Genomic DNA, 18529 nt, shown 5'->3' with positions numbered 1-18529 from the left:
ACAGTGTTCTGCCTGCATGTGTGCCTGCAGGCCAGAAGAGGGCACCAGACCTCATTACAGATGGTTGAGAGCCACCATGTGGTTGCTGGGAATTGAACTCAGGACCTCTGGAAGAGCAGCCAGTACTCTTAACCGCTGAGCCCTCTCTCCAGCTCTAGGAATGTTAACTTATACTTAATTTAGCCTTTTGGAAAATTAGGAGGTGGGGCTGGAGTGTGTAGTGGTTGCGGGTCTAGTTCAGTGTAGGTCGTTCAACATGCGTGAGGCCCTGGGCTTGAACTCCAGAGCCCCTTTTCTTCTTGCAGATCAGTAGCTGGGTGAGCTGGCATGTAGCTCAATGAAGAACACACGCTTTACATGAGCAAGGGTCTCTGTTGGTTTCCTAACACCACACACATCAATAAAAATTAATAAAACAGGAATTCTCGGAAATTGGCCATGGCCTTTAGTGTCAGTGAAGTCTGTGTTTGTGTATGCTCGTAAACCATGCAGCATGTGCTAGACTTAGGGATTAAGATGTATCATGGTCTTATGTGGATCATTAATCTTTTCATTTTCATTTGCTGCTTAAAGACATCCGCCAGAGAGGTGTGAACGTGCTGCCTTGAGATGTGCTCACTGCTGGTGAAAAGGGAGATCTTTCTCCGTAGATCCCCTTTGAGAATCATGGTGTGTGGCCAAGTGGGGGACTTCCTAGCTCAGGAAAAGCTTAGCATCTCATGTGTGGATGGGTTACCTGTGAACTCACTGGCACGTTACCCAGAGGTTTTTCCTGTGTGCCATACCTTGTCAGAGCGGAAGCCACGGCTTACAGTCAACAGTGGGACTGTAATGGTTCTGGACCAATAGAGAGGTACCTTCGTTAGTGCGTTTCCATCCTTTTTCTGTTGTGTCCATCACCTTCATTTCCTGGACCCTTTGCCACCTTTATTTTCTTTGTTGCTGCACGCCTTCCATAGCTAGACCAGTTTTAGAAGCATGGAAGGTGTGTCTGTCCCTCGCTGTTCACCCTGGCTTCTAGAATACAGTAGGTGCTTGGCAGGTGTTTCCCGAATGCCTGTCTCTGCATGCAGTTGACAGAGCCAGGGCAGGGATCTTGGGAGGGCCTATGTTTCTTCTTTCATCCCGCCTGTTTCATGTGTCGTATTGTCGGTGTATGCGCTTGGAGAGGAATGGAGAGCTTGGTTCCTGGAACACGGGTAGAGGCCAAACAGCGTCGCAGGCGTGAGGCCGTGAAAACTTTTCCTTGCTGTTGTGGGCAAGGTCAGTGGTGGAGGCTAGGAACGTGCAAAGGAGAACTGAGTCAACTGGTCGGTTCCGCTGGGCTGGATTGAGTTCGCTAGTTTCACAGGCTGTGTTTTCTGTCTTCGGGGCGTTCTGTACCAGACTCATGTTCACAGGTTGGATTTGCTCCCAGAAATAAACCCATTAGTCAGCTGCCGAGAGAGGTGTCCTGCCTGTGCCCCTCCTCCCACAGATCAAAGTTTGCAGAGTGGCTGTGAAATGAATGGTAGCGGTCTGTTTTCCTCGTGATTTTGATTTGTTAGGAAAAAGTGATTAGGTTTGCATTTTGAGGCGTTCGAGTTTTTGATTGATTTTTGAGGTGTGGCTAGAATCCAAATAAAGCAAAAAAAAAAATTCAAATCTCCCCAAATTGTGGAATAGATAAAATTGCATAAGCAAAAACAAGAAAGCAAACAGAACCCCCTGGCAGAAAAGGAGAAAGAAAGTCACTCTTTTCCTGGATCCCCAGGTTTGCACTTTAGGTTTCGGTGTCTGATAAGAGCAGACCTTCCTGTCTATCTATCATTGTGATGCTGCAGAAGAAAGTCCGGGTGAGCAGAGTGGTCACCTGCATGGTTGCAGCACTCTGGGGGTCCCTTAGGCAGACTGCTCTCTCCGAACTCACACGAGTGTTCCACCTCTCTGGGAACCATCTCGGTATTTGATGACGGGATACCTGTTGCCAGGTATCAGTCTCTGTATCTGCCCACAGCCCCTAGAAAGCCGTGTGTTTATTTACCTAACCCACAGCCAAAGTGTCTGCTCAGCCTGACCCGAAGCCGTTATTCTTAAGATATTTATACCCATTTTAATACACACTCAATTATCTCCTTTTTTTTTCTCTCCCCTCCCCCCGCTTTGCCGTGCAGACCATAAAACCATGGGAAACGCAGAAAGCCAAAATGTAGACCACGAGTTTTATGGAGAAAAGCATGCCAGCCTGGGGCGGAAACACACATCACGCTCCCTGCGACTGTCACACAAGACACGGAGGACACGACACGCTTCCTCCGGGAAGGCGATCCACAGGAACTCTGAAGTGAGCACCCGGTCCAGCAGCACCCCCAGCATCCCCCAGTCCCTGGCCGAAAATGGCTTGGAGCCCTTCTCCCAAGAAGGAGCCCTAGATGACTTTGGGGACCCCATCTGGGTGGACCGAGTAGATATGGGCTTGAGACCTGTATCTTACACCGATTCCTCTGTCACTCCCAGCGTAGATGGCAGCATGGTCCTCACGGCCGCCTCTGTGCAGAGCATGCCAGACTCTGAGGAGAGCCGGCTTTACGGGGATGACGCTACATACTTGGCTGAGGGAGGCAGGAGGCAGCGTCCCTATACATCCAATGGGCCCACGTTCATGGAGACAGCGAGCTTTAAGAAGAAACGCTCCAAATCTGCAGACATCTGGCGGGAGGACAGCCTGGAATTCTCACTCTCAGACCTGAGCCAAGAACATTTAACAAGCAACGAAGAAATCTTGGGTTCCGCGGAAGAGAAGGATTGCGAGGAGGCTCGGGGGATGGAAACAGAGGCGAGTCCCAGGCAGCTCAGCACCTGTCAGCGAGCCAACTCCCTGGGTGACTTGTACGCTCAGAAAAACTCTGGGGTGAAGGCAAACGGAGGACCGAGGAACAGATTTTCAGGCTACTGTCGGAATTTGGTGTCTGATATTCCCGATCTCACAAAGCATAAGATGCCACCAGCTGCTGCCGAAGAGACTCTTCCGTACAGTAATTATAACACACTCCCCTGTAGGAAATCGCACTGTCTCTCCGAAGGTGACACCAACCCACAAATTAGCCTTAGCAAGAGCATGCAAGGCCGAAGAGCAAAAACAACCCAGGTAAAGCCTTAGAGATCTGTTGCAGTGTTTTAGAAGTGGTGCATGGCTCTCAGTGCATGATTTTGCTGTTACCAGCTCCTCGCTTTAAAACCCGGCTTCACCCGGTTTGTCTGGCAGCTGCTGCAGCTGGTATAGCTTTTGCTGCGCCCCTCTTCCAGTTCTGTGGGTAAGAGGTGGGGATTGGGGGGAGTGTGTATGTAGTGGGGAGGGAAGATGTGCTAGGAATGGCAAAGCACTATTAAGTTCATACCAGGAAACTGCATCTCAACTCGGTCGCTCACCAGCACCTCCCTGATGGGACTTTCTCACTTGATGCTCTCTGTGGATGCGCAGGCATGGTGGGTTGCAGCGCTTGGAGCTCGTAAACCTCACTGCAGCAGGTGGGAGGAAGTGGCAGGGGCTGCTCCTTTGAAGGGACGTTTTTGATTCAGGGCGGGCTGTGGTCACTTGTCAGCTTGTCTCTGGTGTTGGCAGGCTTGCTGCCTTACCAGGAGCCATTTCAATTTCCTGTTCCTTGCGATGCGGCCAGCCCTGTCTCTGGAGGGAGGTCTAGCAGAAGGAATAGCATGGGCGGGTTCCCAGCTTCTAGTGTGCAGCCAAATCGTTTGTTTGACCTTGGGCAAACCCTGACTTTTAGAGGTCCCCTTGAAACGTGGCCATAAAGTTGCTTAGCTGCTCTATTGCAGGGGAGAGTGGGGTATGAGCAGATTCGTAAAAGACGTGAGAAGTGTGTTACCAGTGGAAGGATGGCCCCACTGACTTGCTGGCAATGATGGCTTGCGTGACTGTCAGACAGCCCTGCATGTTTTGGTTGTTTCCTGAGGCTACTCTTCCTTGTGGTAGATTTTGGGGAGCTTAGCATTCTGAACAGGTTAAGAGGCCGTTAGTGGATTGTGCTTCTGATTCAAAAGTGGATCTGCTTTCAAATCCTTTTCAAAGCATTTACTTTGAAAGCCGTTGGGTACCATGGTAACCTGCAAAGGCTGCTGTACTCCGACCTGCCCAGTAGGGGTCAGTGCTGCACTCTCTGGCTTGGCCCGCGTTTGGGTCAAATGGCCAGGTGATGGAGGTCCCGGTGTGAGGCTCAGTTTCTTCCTGAAGATGGGTTTTGCTGATGCCACCAAGGTCACTCTTGTAGAGGCTTCATCTCTTCCTTCATGGTTGACTTTGGGCAAGTGAGTAGTTGTTTTAAATCCTTGATTTCGTCAGCTACCTAAGGGAGGGTAGTGGGACTGGGGACTCTAACTCAGTGGCCGGCACCTGTGGGGCTTGCAAGAGGCTCTGGGCTAGCTCCTCAGCACCGTGGATATGCACACGCCGAGTAGGGGTAATAATAGGACTATTTGAGAAAATGGAATGAAATCATCTATGAGTCACGAAGCCCAGTACTTAGGAAGCAGTCGGTGGGGGAAATGTGTTCACTGGTGTAGCCCTGGGCATTGTTAGTGGTGCTGTGTGGGTTGAGGAGTTGGGGCAGTTGGGTTTTTGCACCCAGATCTTGAGTTGATGAAAAATCAGAAGGTGTCATCTAAGAAGATGAGCAGGAATTGTGCGTCTAAGAGGTACTGCCTGAATTTTCACCTCCTTTTTTCTGAGTTGAGATGATAACAGAAGTGAGATTATGACAGACACGATGGGTAAGCATGCTCCCTGGTAGTCCCTCTAACTACCCTGTGAGGCTCACTACTGTACTGTCAGTTTGACAGGTCATAGGCTGGTGGCCTGTTACAGGCTCACATGAAAAGCACTGAAGGGCTGCCTTGAAATTGTCTGCCATCAATTTGGCATCACAGGACTGATTCAAAGAGGTGCTCTGCTGCCTTGAAGTTGGCAAAAGGTGTATTGACCTAGACAACACCTTTGCCCGGAATGATTCGGAGTTAGGTTGCAGAGGGCCACCCAGCTGTATTCTGGAATGCTGTCTCCATGGTTCTAACACCAGAGATAGCTGGGCCTCCACTGCACTCCATGTGCTGTAGGCCTTGAAGTCACAACCACTCATGGAACGGGGACAAAGCGAGACAGTGCTCCCTCTGGCTCCACCGAGAGCTCCCCTGGGAAACTGCAATATGGAATCTCCGTCCCTTGGATGCTGACTTCCCAGGTTAATATACAGAAGTGAGATCATCTAAATGTGGTTTCTCATAAGGCCATAATGCTTAATGTACTGCAAAGCGCTGTGGACTAGGAATCCTGAGAAGGCCATTTGCATGCTGGCTTGTCCGCTCCTCACTGGATGTCCTTGGGTAAGTCCTCTCATAGGTCCTTCCTCGTCCGGGGAGAATGATCCCATCCTCCAGCAGGGCTGTATTAGGTGAACCAACAGGACGCCATGCTTGGAAGCCCTTTGTGGAGCCTAGAAAATGAGCGGAAGTATTATTTTGGTATTGACTTTATGTGTTGAGTAAGGACCTTTAATGACTTGAAACAAACCCCAGAATTATGCACAATACTATCCATCCACCCACATTTTCCTAGTCTAAGTCTGAGCCCACTGTGTTCCAAACAGGGTATTTTAAGAGGCAGTGGGTGTGGAAGCTTCCTTGAAAAGAATTCTTCTTTTCCTTTTCAAAGTTTTTGACCCAAGGGACCGCTGTCGAAGCTTGAATCACAGATCTCAGTCTCCTTGTCGGCGGTGGTGATGTGGGTCTGTCCGCCATTTCACTCCCAACCGGAAAAAGTTCCTGGCAAGCATTTGGTCCAAGAGCGCGACCTCTCAGCCTGGAGAAAATACTCTAGATCCAAAGTAATGTGGACAATTGAATTTGATTTGAAAATGATCACAAAAAGAGGTTTCGGCCATTTTTCCTGTTTTTATGTGTTCAGCGGTTGGATTTGCTCCTAACTGGGGCAAGCCGTAGAGTCCTCGTGAAAGCTTTGAGAGTATCGCACATGATGGGCTACGGTATCTCGCACACAGTTGTTGGCTTAATTCACACATCTGGGCATGTGTGCTTTGTACTTATCCACATGCTGTATGTAGTTTGTACTGAGCAAATGGAGAAGAGTTTGGTTATTGATTTCAGCAACCGGACAGAGGAGGTAGTCCCTTGGATTTAATTGATGGCTTGGTGGATTTCGGGTCGAACCTGGCTCTTCGGTTCCGTTTCTTTTAACGGACGGAGGAGAGGGCAATCTGGGGTCATGCAGAATCAAGGGTGTCAGCAACTCTGGCCTGGGAGTTTTTGCCTTCTGCCCTGTGATTGTTTAGCCCCGTGAATCTGGGTTCTTTTCAAAGGAAGCTCTTGGGAGGATTCAGTATTCTCGGAGGGAATGAGTGAACAATGCAGAACCCCAGCTCTGCAGAGTACGCGCTGCCCACTGAACGGTGGTTAGAAAGGCAGGGCGTGGCTTCATGCCCTGCAGTTCCATCTTCTGCAGCCCTGAGACTTTTGATGGATGAGTAGGAGAGAGGGGACACTGCCATTAATGATCTGTCCCATGGCCAGGGTCAGAGTGTCTGTGGAGTGCCTGAGGGACGTTTTGGCGTAGAGCCATTGTGCAGACTTGAGGCGAACTTCATTCACCCAAATGAAGTGAAGGACTGTGACTTGGTTGGCTCTACTGAGCCTGTTGCCAGGAGCCACAGAATCCAGAGAGCTGCAAGGTGATCGGGCTGAGGTGTGGTGCCCTGTTGCCAGAGGCTCCTCATTCCCAGGCGGACTGTGCACCTTGAGTCTAGTGGGAACAGGAAGAGGCAGAGAGCTCTGTTAGACCTTGGGGAATTCGTTGCAGCCTAGTTTCGAGATGCCAGCTTCTCGGAGGAACCTCATAGAGGGTACCCACTCAACCCGACTCCATAGCTCTTCAGGGAAGAATGGTGTCTTAGTGTTCTGTCGCTGTGAAGAGACACCGTGGCACAGCAACTCCTACAAGAAGGCCTTTAATTGGGCTGGCTTACAGTTTTAGAAGTTTAATCCATTCTCATCATGGTGGGGAACATGACAGAACACAGCTAGCTACGGTGCTGTGTCTTAGTTTGGGTTTTACTGCTGTGAAGAGACACCAATGACCACGGCAACTCTTATAAAGAAAACATTTAATTGAGGGGGCTCACTTACGGTTTCAGAGGTTCAGCCATTTATTGTCATTGCAGGGAACACGTCAGCGTGTAGGCAGAGGTGGTGCCTGAGCTTAGACTACATTGCAGGCAATAAGAAATCAATTTACATACTGGGCGGTATACTGAATATATATGAAACCTCAAAGTCTGCCCCCACAGTGACACACTTCCCCCAAAAAGGCCACCCCCACTCCAACAAAGCCACAGCTCCTAATAATGCCACTCCCTATGAGATTATGGAATTATGGGGGCCAATTACATTCAAACTACTACATGCTGGAATAGTAGTTGAAAATTCTACATCCGTTCTTACAGGCAGCAGGAAGAGGGAGTGACCCTGGGCTTTTGGAATCTCAGAGTCCACCCCTAGTGACGCACCTCCTCTGTCAAGGCCACACCTCTTAGTCCTTTCAGATAGTGCCACTCCCTGGTGACCAAACATTCGGATCTATGAACCTTTGGGGGGCCATTTTCATTCAAACCACCACCAAGGGAGGACTGAAGAACCAAGGTGTAAGATCTCAGCTCTTCTGGCTCCATGGTGTTTGCACTTCCTCCGTGGTGGCACCTTCCACAGCCTAGACTGTAAGGTTAACATCCTTAGTTCCCTCCAAGGAAAAAGGTCCTTGTTGGCTAAAAATGAAATTATTACCCCCATTCTCATTAGAACTAGGAGAATTTGAGAAGCTGTCCTGGTGTTTCCTTTGATCAACAAATAACAGAGTGGCTGGTTTTAACTAAGATGAGGAGCCTAGACTTTTTTGTTTGCTTTTCCGAAACAGGGTTTCTCTATTTAACAACTCTGACTGTCCTTGTTCTGGAACTTGCTTTGTAGACCAGGCTGGCCTTGATCTTACATAGATCCAATTGTCTCTACCTCCCGAGTGCTGGGGTTAAAGGTGTATACCGCCATGATTGGCTTGAAGAGCCTAGTATTAGATCAGAAGAAGATCTTAAGTTCCTAGAAAAATCATTTTGACTCAGAAATGAGTGTATTGCCTGAGGTGGAAATTGGCCCCATAGCTAAATGAGCCTTTACCTTTGCCCTAGACACTTGAGACCCAGCTAAAAGCCCCGGGCTTTGTCCTGACATAAACTATGGGCCATACCATTTCGTGTATCATCTTTAGGATTCGTGGGTCCCCTAAAGTTTATTTAGAGAAGTCTGGTAAAGAGTTACTTTGTTAAGCGCTAGAGAGATGGTTCCACAGTTTAGAGCACTGGCTGTTCTTGCAGAGGACCTGAGTTCAGTTCCCAGCACCCACACAGCAGCTCACAACCAGCTGTAACTCCACTCTCTCAGCCCCCTTCTGGCCTCAGCGGGCTCCTGCATACATGTAATATACACACACAGGAGTGCACACATAAATTAAAAAAAACAAAACAAGCTTTTAGAGGAGTGCTTTAAAAGGAGATTCTTTCCACTAATGCTTCATGAAACAAAATATTTTCATATAGAATCTAATTTTCTAAACCTCCCCTTTTTCTTTCCTTCTTCTACCTTCTGTTTTTTGTTTTATTTATTTATTTTTTTTGTTACTTCCATCTTTGTCTCACTTTTTTGGCATGTAAATTCTGAAGTGAGGTACTTGTTTTGAAAACAAACCCATCCATTTCCTACAAGGACTTCTGACTCCTTTGCCAAGATCTTTTTGGAGGCGATGGGTGGTGGGTGGCCAGTTGGAAGACTGGCTAACATAACAGCCGCACTTCTCAGACCACTCTGTGTGCTTCAGAAATACTTTAGGCATCAAGGAACTTCTGTTTATGTGGGGTATGCCTTGAAATAGCCACCGCTTTAGTAACTGAAATAGAAATGTAGGAAATGCTCATTAATTCATTTTAAATTAGGAATACTCCGGTTTTACATTTATGTAAATACCTTTCCATTTAAATTCTTATTATCTTAAGTTAAACATAAGTTAAAGTAAGAGGTTTTGTTTGGTGTCTGCATGGGTCTCCAGTCTGTTCCTCAGCCACTTACAGGGTGCTGCTCAGCTGTCCTGTGTAGGGTTTGACCTCTGCACAGGGACCTGGGAAAGGAAGACATGCAGGGACCCCTTGCATGTATCTTAGCGATCTCTGGTTCATTCCTGGACTGCTAGGGAAAGTTCAAACTTGTGGGGGAAAATGACGGTTTTTAATGTAGTGTACCAGTAGAGAAAAGTTGTGCCCCTCCATTCCAGTTGTGTGACAGTCATGTGGAAGTGATGGTTGGACAGCCTAACTGGGGAGCAAGGACTGGAATCAGGACTTCAGCATCCCGTGAACAGGGATGGGCGGGCCTGCTGGATGTGGCCATGAAGCCAGGCTGCTATGAAGGCCCCACAGGGTCTTCAGAACCCAGCCAAGGACTCAGAACCATCCGACCTGCGTTTCATTTGTCTAGGGGGCCCAGCTGATTCTGGACCACCCGCTGGCAGGAGCTCTGCATCCATGAGATAACCCAATTTCCCCTCTGTATATGTATAGACTTAAAAAAATTAAATAAAAAAATTTAAATGATTTGTGGTTGTATCCACAGAAGACATTACAGAGCTGCTTGAAGTTGCAAACGTAAGCTTTACGGCAAAGACTCATCTGTCATCTCAACTTTAGGAGAGCCTTAGTGAGCTTGGCAGTGACTGCATCTTTACATCAGAGGAGAATGTTTTTCCACAGGAAACTGTTTTCCCTGTCTTGAGATAGCGATGGGGAATGAGCAGCAGTTAGTTCATTCAGTAATTATTTTTGAAGTGCCTACCCCGTGCCAGGCGCTATTCTTGGCACTTGGGATGTGTCGACGAGAAAACTCCCGAGCTCGTAGAGTGAGTTGTGGTGAAATGGGGGTGTACGTGGCACAGACTAGATAGGCAAGGCTTGGGTGACTAGGTGCTGGGGAAGTGTGACAGGCGACGTCAGACTGGGAGCTCACAGCCTGACCCCGAGAGAAGTCAGACTTGGGGCTGGAAAGAGGGGAAAGAGCTGGGTGTTGAGTTGTCAGGTGGGAGGCTACCTAAGCCATCTGAGGAACCCAGTGTGGCTGCAGTAGGGCTGGTGATGGGAAGCGGAGATGGTGCGGAGGGGTTGCCATGGCAACCACAGGAGGGAAAAGGAAGGTATGTGGTAGTAGAAAACAAGGAACATGGATGTTCCTGGAAGAAAGAGCTGTTGGAACCATGCCCTTGACAGAGTGCCTCAGTTGATGCTGGACGTTTGTTTGCGCAGGGTCATGAGTGCTAAGCTCTGGAACCCACCCGATTGTGTTGGGGAAGCTTATCTGGCAATGGTGTGTGGCCCTGGATTAGTGGAAGGAGGCTCGCCATGTTAACAGATGTGGAGATAGGGAGGGAAGGAAATGCCCTGTAGGTGGTACAGGAAGTAGAGGGAGGATGGCTCCAAGGCAGAAGCACATCCATAGAAGAACAGAGGAAGGACTGGGAAATGACTCACGCCCTGGACCTAGAGGGCCAGAGCTTCAGGAGTTACCTGGAGAAATGTTTCCAGCATTTGCTACTACGTATTGGATTCCCCTTTTTAGTAACTAAGAATTTCGTTTCCAGGCAGGTGCTGGTGGGGCGCAGCTTTAATCCCAGGACTCACAAGGGAGAGGCAGGCAGATCTCTAAAATTGAGGCCAGGCGGGTCTACAGAGCGAGCTCCAGAAAGCCTGAATTACAAAGAAGTCTAGTCTTGAATCCCCCCCCCCCCAAAAAAAAGGAATTTCAGTTCCAGTGGTTGAGAGAAGTCAGGAGGCACTCCCGCTGGGGATAAGGAGAGGACAGACGGATGCTGGAAACTTAGAAAGCCACGGAGCTTGGGAGAGGATGAAAAGCGGAGAGCGAGCTGGCCTCCTATTTCTAGCAAGTTAGTAATGATAATTATCAGCAGCGCCCAATAACTGCTAATTTAGTGTGGGTTACGTCAACGGTTTCTCATATGCTGTGCTGTTTCCAGAGTGTGAAGATGATTTCAGAGCCCCATTAGCATTAAGCTCCCACCTATCTGCCTGCTTGTTTTTCTCATGAGATCTTGTTTATACCGGATTCCTCAGAGCAAGCTCCCTCCCTGCCATGTTGGTCCAGGAAGCTTGTAGCTATGCCTAGGCCTTGCCTCTGATCTCATGTAAGGAAGGGCTCACATGTAAGTAAGGTAGCAATTATAGTGAATATTTGTGTGCTTGAACAGGGTATCCAGCATGTTTGAGGCTCTGTTCCTGGGCTAACATGATCACTTAGCATATCATGAAGTGTTTTATTACGTAGATACAGGCATAGTCGCTGGAGGCATGGCTCCGTGGTAGAGGACTTGCTTGCCATATGTAGGACCCAGGATTACCAGTACGAAAGGAAACCCAAATAGACCTTTGCTGGCCCTGTTGTATATATGAAGGATCTGAGGCCCAGATTAGGATAGTCTTTTACCTGAAAATGGTGTTTGCTATACTGAAAGAACTAAAGGAGCGTATACTATGTCCAAGGGAGGTATTGAGAACCAAAGGGCACGCTCATGTGTGTGCGTGCCTGTGTGCGTGTGCATGTGTGTGTGTTTGTGTGTGTGATGCACGTGGCGGAGGACGGACATAGGAGGAAGAGCAGTTCCATTTCAAGCCTTCCACAAGTCTGCACTCTTTTCTCTCTACAGAGCAGTGAATTATCTTATACTGTATACACAGTTTCTCTGGACAGGTATATTTGGGCTAAGCTAGATCCATCAGGGAAATTAACGTGACCAAGAGAAACAGTTTCTAATTGCGTTACATGTCTGGCTACAAGTGGCCAATTGATTTTGCAGGTCCCTGAATTGTCCCAGGACTCCTGCACTTTGTGGCTAATTAACTTTTCAAAATTGGTTCTGTACCCTAGCGAGTGCAGGGCGCTGTCCCTTTTAGCCCCTGTGAGTCTTCTGGGAAAGACCCGGAGCCTTGCTACAAGGCAGCACCAGTCCATATTCTTCACGTTGGTGATTCTGGGTTGTAAGGGAGTGGAAACAGGCTTTACTTTTGCCTCTTGAGATTTCAGTACAGGAACTCATTTGCAGCTTAAGGGCCCAGGAGTGGCCCCTACCTGGCAGCTGCAGGGTGCTTTGGGCTTATCCAGTAGGGAAGCACAGCCAGGCTTTCTGCAAAGTTGCCAGCAGAATGGAAGCTAGGGTGGGGGGATTGTCTTGAGAGAGTGAAATTTAAAGACACCCCTGTCATTTGGATGTTGTTCATAACTGGAAATCTCTCCCATGAAGCATTCTAGTAAGGACGTTGACTTGGAGTCGCTTTGCAGAAGTCTTGACTAGATCGTACGCTAGCCAGGGAGTTATTTTCTTCTGGCTAGACTAGGGTCTTCCCGCTTCCTTTGATTTCCTCTGCCACACTCTTCCTGGTACTAGGGATCCCCGGGCCTCACAAGTGCTAGGCAGCCCTCGGTCAGGTCACTGAGCCATGCCCCTAGATCTCCAATGAGCTTTTAATGTATATGTATATGGTATGCATGTGTGTTTGTAGACATGTTCTTGCATGTATGGATGCAAGTGTCAGTGAGTGCACATGCGTGGGTGTGTGCCTGTATGTGTTAGTGCCTGTTGGAGGCTGGAATTGCTAGTGAGTACTCCTCCCACTTGGCATTGGCAGAAGTTTGTTGGTATCTAACGCTGATCCACCTACCCAGCCCTTCTCTGATGTTTGAAATTAAAATTTAGTATTTGGCTGGCTAGGTTAGAAGAGAGTATATGCTGAGGTCTTGGCTTTAGGTGTGAGAGATTTGTTTTTCCACAAAGCCTGCGTGGCCTCAAGGCATGACTTCCTGGTGTCAGCTGCTTGCTGCTGGGAAGGGTCCGAGGTGGCTAGGTATTACTCCATGTGGGAAGGATCAGGTTTCTCCGTTGTGAAATTGCCTAGAGACCCAGAAAGGCAGGAGGGAGCTCTTCCTAAAGATGACCACAAGAAAGCTTTATGTCACAGTGAGGGAAGGAGAGAAGACTATTGAGCAATGTCTCTGCCTGGATTAACCCATCATCTGCAATGCTAGAGGATGTGCTGCAGGGTATCTGGGACAGCCCAAGCCTCTTGCCTAAATAGGGGTTGGAGCAGGACAGCTGACTTCTATTTCCTAATGGGTTAGGTCACATAGAGGGGAAGTGTCCTACTGAGCCCAATTAACTACTTCTGGGATGAGGTGGTGTGTCTTGCACAGGTCCAGGGACACTCCCCAGCGATTACACCGAGCCTTGTGCTCAGGAAGTATATGAGCTGAGCTGGGGCCTCCAGGCTTCCTACCTGGACCAGTCTCACCTTTGCTCAGTGTGGAGACTGTCGCAGAGTTGAACACACAACCTGGGCCGTGGCCAGTTCACAGCTTCCATTGGCATGAGCAGATGTTCAGGTGTGACATAGAGGTGAGTGTCCACAGAGTCCTAACCAGAGCGCTTGGCTTATGCGGAGACGAGGAGGTCTGTAGAGGAGGGAATGGTTAGCAGGCTTGTAAACTGGAAATGATGGGCGCAGAGAGCCGGCCGACCAGGTCTCGCCTTCTGTGTCCCACCATCCTCCTTAGAGCTCTTCCGGGTCCTTCCACTGTTGACTTTGAGCTATTTGCTGTGCAAGTGAAAACAAACAGATGAGCAATCACTTAGCCTTTTCCAGAGAAAAATAGAGGCACTTTAAATAAAGTGGGGGAGGATGGAGTTGAATAACGCAGGTAAAACCCTGGCCACAAGCTGTCCCACGGCTGAGCCACGGGGCTGCCCTGCTCCACAGTGGGAAAGGGTCTCAGCAGCGCAAGTTCGAGCTTCCATCTGCCACTAAGCAGAATTAGGACTTCCCTAGTATTCCTACCTGGCAGTGAAGGAGATGGTTGCAAAGGTCCCTTCCTGTTCGGGGACTCTGGGAATTCTAAGATGTGGCGTCATCTCTTTCTTCTTTGGACTCAAGTCACTCGTGTGGAGGATAGGGTCCGTGTGGCTTCTCAGGGAGGTTATAACCGGTTGCTCCAAACATTCTGAAGTGGTTGGGTGAAATCTTCCCCACAGTCTCAGCCATTTGAATGCTTTGTCCCCAGATGGTGCTGTCTGGGAGACTTTTAGGGGGTGTGGTCTTGTTGGAGGAGGTGTGTCAGTGCAAACTGTGAGAATTTGAAAACCATTTCTGGTTCATTTTCTTGGCTTCCTTCTTGAGGTTTAAGATGTGAGCCCTCAGCTTCTGTCCCAGTAACCATGTCTGCCGCTTACTGCCACGTTTCCCGAGCTTGATGGAGTCTCATCTCTCTGGAACCATCAGCCCGAATAAACCCCTTCTTCTGTGCATTGCCTTGTTATGTATCACAACAATAGAGAAAAAAAGCAGGGAATATACAGGCCCAACGTTCTTCAGAGGACATACAGACTTATGAAATCAATTGAAGAAATTCACAGATTTCCATTGGCTCTTGGTTATCTAAAATTGTCAGATTTTTTTATTGTTTAACATCCGCATGGTGAATGTCCCTGCCAGAGAGAAATGTGGGTTGCTAATAGAGCTTGTTGTTTGTATAGTGGATCTTTTACTAACTGACTCTGGGTTCTTTGTGACCGTCCATGGCTGTTATTAGGCAGGCATGGGTCTGTTGGTCTGGTTTCCACTGTTATAATGAAATGCCCCCAGGCTGATTCATTTGTACAGAAAAGACATCTATTTAGCTTGGGCAGGGAGGTCCAAGAGCTTGATTCTGGCCTCTGTTGGCTTTGTTGAGATCTTTGGGGGCACAAAACATCATAGTGGGAGTCAATCTGAGAGGCAGGGATCGCATGGTGAGATGGGGAGTCATAGAGATTGGGGGACCAGACTTCCTTTTGCAGAAGTTTACTCTTGAACACTCTTGAAGGAGTTGATTCAAAAGACCAGCATTGGTGTTTCCTAAGGGCAAGACCCCTTCCCCCCCCCACATATTCACATAATGACATAAATACCTCCCACGAGGCCCCACACCTTTTGTTCCTTCCATTTCTTTCTACTGCCAGGGATCTAAACCCCCTGGATTGGATGCTTGCTAGCTCCTAATCAATGGCCGCCCTTCCTGCTCTTCCTATTGTTACTCTCCTATTTTTTTTTTTCCATAGTAGTGAACCACTGGCTCAGACTGACCGAGACAGAGTCACAGCCCCAATTTGGGCCTGGTGTGGCACAGTCCTAGCTGTGGTATGACTTAGTCTGCCCTATTGCTTCCCAGTACAGATTTAAGTGCAAAGTGTTTGCTTTTGTGACAGTTCAGAGTGTTCATTTAGTCTTGACGTGTGTTAGCAGGACTAACAATCCCCGCAGACTGGCCAACCTGCCGGTATGTGCGCTGCTGTGCCCTTTCTTTGTGTCACACTTGGGTTCCTGTTGTCTTCCTTTGAGAAAAATCAGTCTTGTTTCTCATCCTCCAAGCTCGTAAGCCAGCCTGTGCCGTGCCGTTGTCATCGTCTTCCCTCGACAATGGCAACATTTAATTATTGTTTATGGAAATACCTGCAGTACGGCAGAGCAATGGAGATTCTGATTTAAGAACTTTTCTCTGTGGCCCGGAAATATCCCGCTGGCATACGGGGTCAGCTCCGGAAATTTCAAACACTGTTCCGTGGGGAATTGATACTCCAGCATCTTGGCAGTCGCCCGGCTCTGTCACTCAGCCCAGGGCAGTGAGTTGCCTACTTCAGGCTCCTTACATCCCAGCTTTCAAAGGGCAAAGTAATTGGAGAGGGGCATTGGAGCTGTGGGCCCCGCAGGCTGGTTTAGCACAATACACAGTGAAAGGCTGTTTTTGGGAAGCCAGTCTGATTAGGGCCTAAGGACTCCTGCCTGCTCTTGGGATATGGGGCCTTGCTGGGTGAGTGGGTGTGTTAGCAATCTATTTAGTCACCCCAATAGAAAACAGACCCCCAAGCAGGCCTTTTATTTTATTTTATTTTATTTTATTTTAGTATCAGCTGTAAAGATCTAGTTATGCATTGTAACCCCAACCCCCAGAACAGCTAACTAATCAGCCTGCTGAATTTCTTGGAGTTCAAGGCTAGCTGAGGTGGCTGAGCGCTATGGGCTCCCTCAGCATGGGCTTGGTAGAATCTCAATAGCTAGTTTGCCAATTAGCTAATTAAGTCAGATAAATGATAAGCTCTTTGAAGTGTTCCCTGTGCCTTTTATATTTCTTGAACATTCTGAATCATTACGCTGCATTTGGAGTGTTTGAAGGTTTGTTTCCCGAGCCGCCCTGCCGTGCACCGCGTGAAGAGGGATGGGTCCAGCTTCAGTAGACCCTGGTGGGCCTTTTGCGCCACAGAGCCCCGGCTGGACCAAGCTCTCCCAAGTGCTTTCTGTGCGTGATGCATGTCTGCTTCTCTCTCCCGCTCTGTTCCCAAGGATGTTAACACAGGCGAGGGCAGCGAGTTTGCAGACAGCGGGATCGAAGGGGCCACCACCGACACGGACCTCCTGTCCAGGCGATCTAATGCCACCAACTCCAGCTACTCGCCCCCTACCAGCCGAGCCTTTGTGGGCAGCGACAGCGGCAGCAGTTCGACGGGGGATGCTGCACGCCAGGGGGTGTACGAGAACTTCAGGCGAGAACTGGAGCTGAGCACCACCAACAGCGAGAGCCTGGAGGAGGCTGGCTCTGCACACAGCGACGAGCAGAGCAGCGGCACCCTCAGCTCCCCGGGCCAGTCGGACATCCTGCTGACAGCCACGCAGGGCACCGTTCGGAAGGCTGGCGCGCTGGCAGTCAAGAACTTCCTGGTACATAAGAAGAATAAGAAGGTGGAGTCCGCTACACGGAGGAAGTGGAAGCATTACTGGGTGTCCCTGAAAGGTAAGGAGGCTGGCCCAGCAGCATGCTGGGAGTGCCAGCGGGTGCATCCCACAGGCCCTCACGGTTATGCGATATTTCGTAATTGTGTGTCTAAAACATGGTCTGTTGTGGTAGAAACACAACATTAGATGTATTTTTAATTTCTAAACTTAAATCCTGGGGTGAGGATGATGAAGATAAGCCCATCACTGAAGAACTGAAAGATCTGGTTTGGGATTTGATTTTCTTTTTCTGTCTGTGTTTTCAATACTAGGAATTAGATCCAGGGACTCTCATGGGTTACATATTACATAAGCGCCCTATGTATTACATCCCCATAGCTCTTTGTATTTTTATATTTGTTTTGAGGTACCAGGTTGCCCAGGCTGGACTTGGCCTGTTAATCATCCTGCCTCAGCCTCAGGGGTAGCTGGGATTATAGGTACCTGCCACCGCACCTGGCTGTTTAACACAGTTTTAAATCTATGATAGGGTATTATTGACTGTGTGCACAACACTGTAGGCAGGCCTCTAGGACTTACTCACCTGAGGAACGGAAGCTTCATGTCTCTTATTCAGTAACTCTCTCGGAGTGTTCCCCACCCCCTACAAATGCTCTTTCATTGTTTTCTGTGCTTCGTGGTCACCCCGGTTTTGTTTCTGTTACTGTGATAAATAAGAATACCCCAACCAAAAACATTGCAGGGAAGGGAGAGTTTATTTGGCTTACAATTCCAAGTTGCAGTCTGTCAAAGTCAAGAATCCAAGCCACTAGTCCCATCGCATCCACAGTCAAAAACAGAGAGGCGCGAACGCACCCGTTCTGCCTGCTTTTGCTTGCTCTCAGCTGGTTTCCCCATCCTATACAGTTCAGGACCCTCTGCCTAGGGAGTAGTGCTGCCCACAGTGGGCTGGGTTTTTTTCCGTCAGTTAGCAATCAAGACAGTCTCCCGGAGACATGCTCACAGACCAGCCTGATAAAGACAGTTACTCAATTGAGACTCTTCCCAGGCGATTCCAAGTTGTGGCATGTTGATGTTTAAAAGCCACCAGCACAAGTGAGAGGGACAAGTCAGGTTCCGCATTCTCACAGATTGCTGGTTCCGATGTGCGATTTTGAAGCGGGTTACCCTCTAAAATTTTGTTTTGGGTTGTTCAAGTTTATTTTTCACACAGTGACTGTTGGAGAGAGAGAATCCTTAGCTTAAGTCCAGTGAAATGGCCCAGGTTGGAGGACTCTTTTTTTTTTTTTAAGTGGTAGAATATTACTAATTTTACAGGCTTCCATCTGGTGCAGATGGGCTGTATAAATCATCATTTGTTTCTGAACAAGTCACTATAGTCTAGCTGTGTATATTGGAGTACTCTTGGTTGTACACAGGGCAGACAGATGGGTACCACGCTGCTTGCTTCTCAAAGAAATGTAGTGCTTACATGTTACCTTTTGCTGCCATTTGGTGTCCTTTCCTGAAGAGGTTGTGTATGTCTGCTCAGCCCTGCGTGGGTCTCTATCCTGGAGACTTTTGTAATTCATTTGTGAGAACTATGTTATAGAGAGAAAACCGTTACT

General features: G+C 48.6%; 1 protein-coding gene across 1 annotated transcript in view; it reads left to right on the top strand.

Annotated features, from left to right (window-relative positions):
- Tiam1 (T cell lymphoma invasion and metastasis 1) overlaps window positions 1-18529 on the top strand; it is a 377147-nt gene that overhangs the window by 238028 nt on the left and 120590 nt on the right. The window contains exons 5-6 of the mRNA XM_026787829.1: window positions 2154-3127; window positions 16533-16980. Of these exons, the coding sequence (XP_026643630.1) occupies window positions 2165-3127; window positions 16533-16980 (1411 nt within the window). The 5' untranslated portion in view covers window positions 2154-2164. The remainder of the gene's footprint in view (window positions 1-2153; window positions 3128-16532; window positions 16981-18529) is intronic.

Source organism: Microtus ochrogaster, chromosome 2 (genome assembly GCF_000317375.1).
Source record: "Microtus ochrogaster isolate Prairie Vole_2 chromosome 2, MicOch1.0, whole genome shotgun sequence".
Classification (NCBI taxonomy): Eukaryota; Metazoa; Chordata; class Mammalia; order Rodentia; family Cricetidae; genus Microtus; species Microtus ochrogaster.
This window is presented reverse-complemented; position numbering and strand designations above follow the sequence as displayed.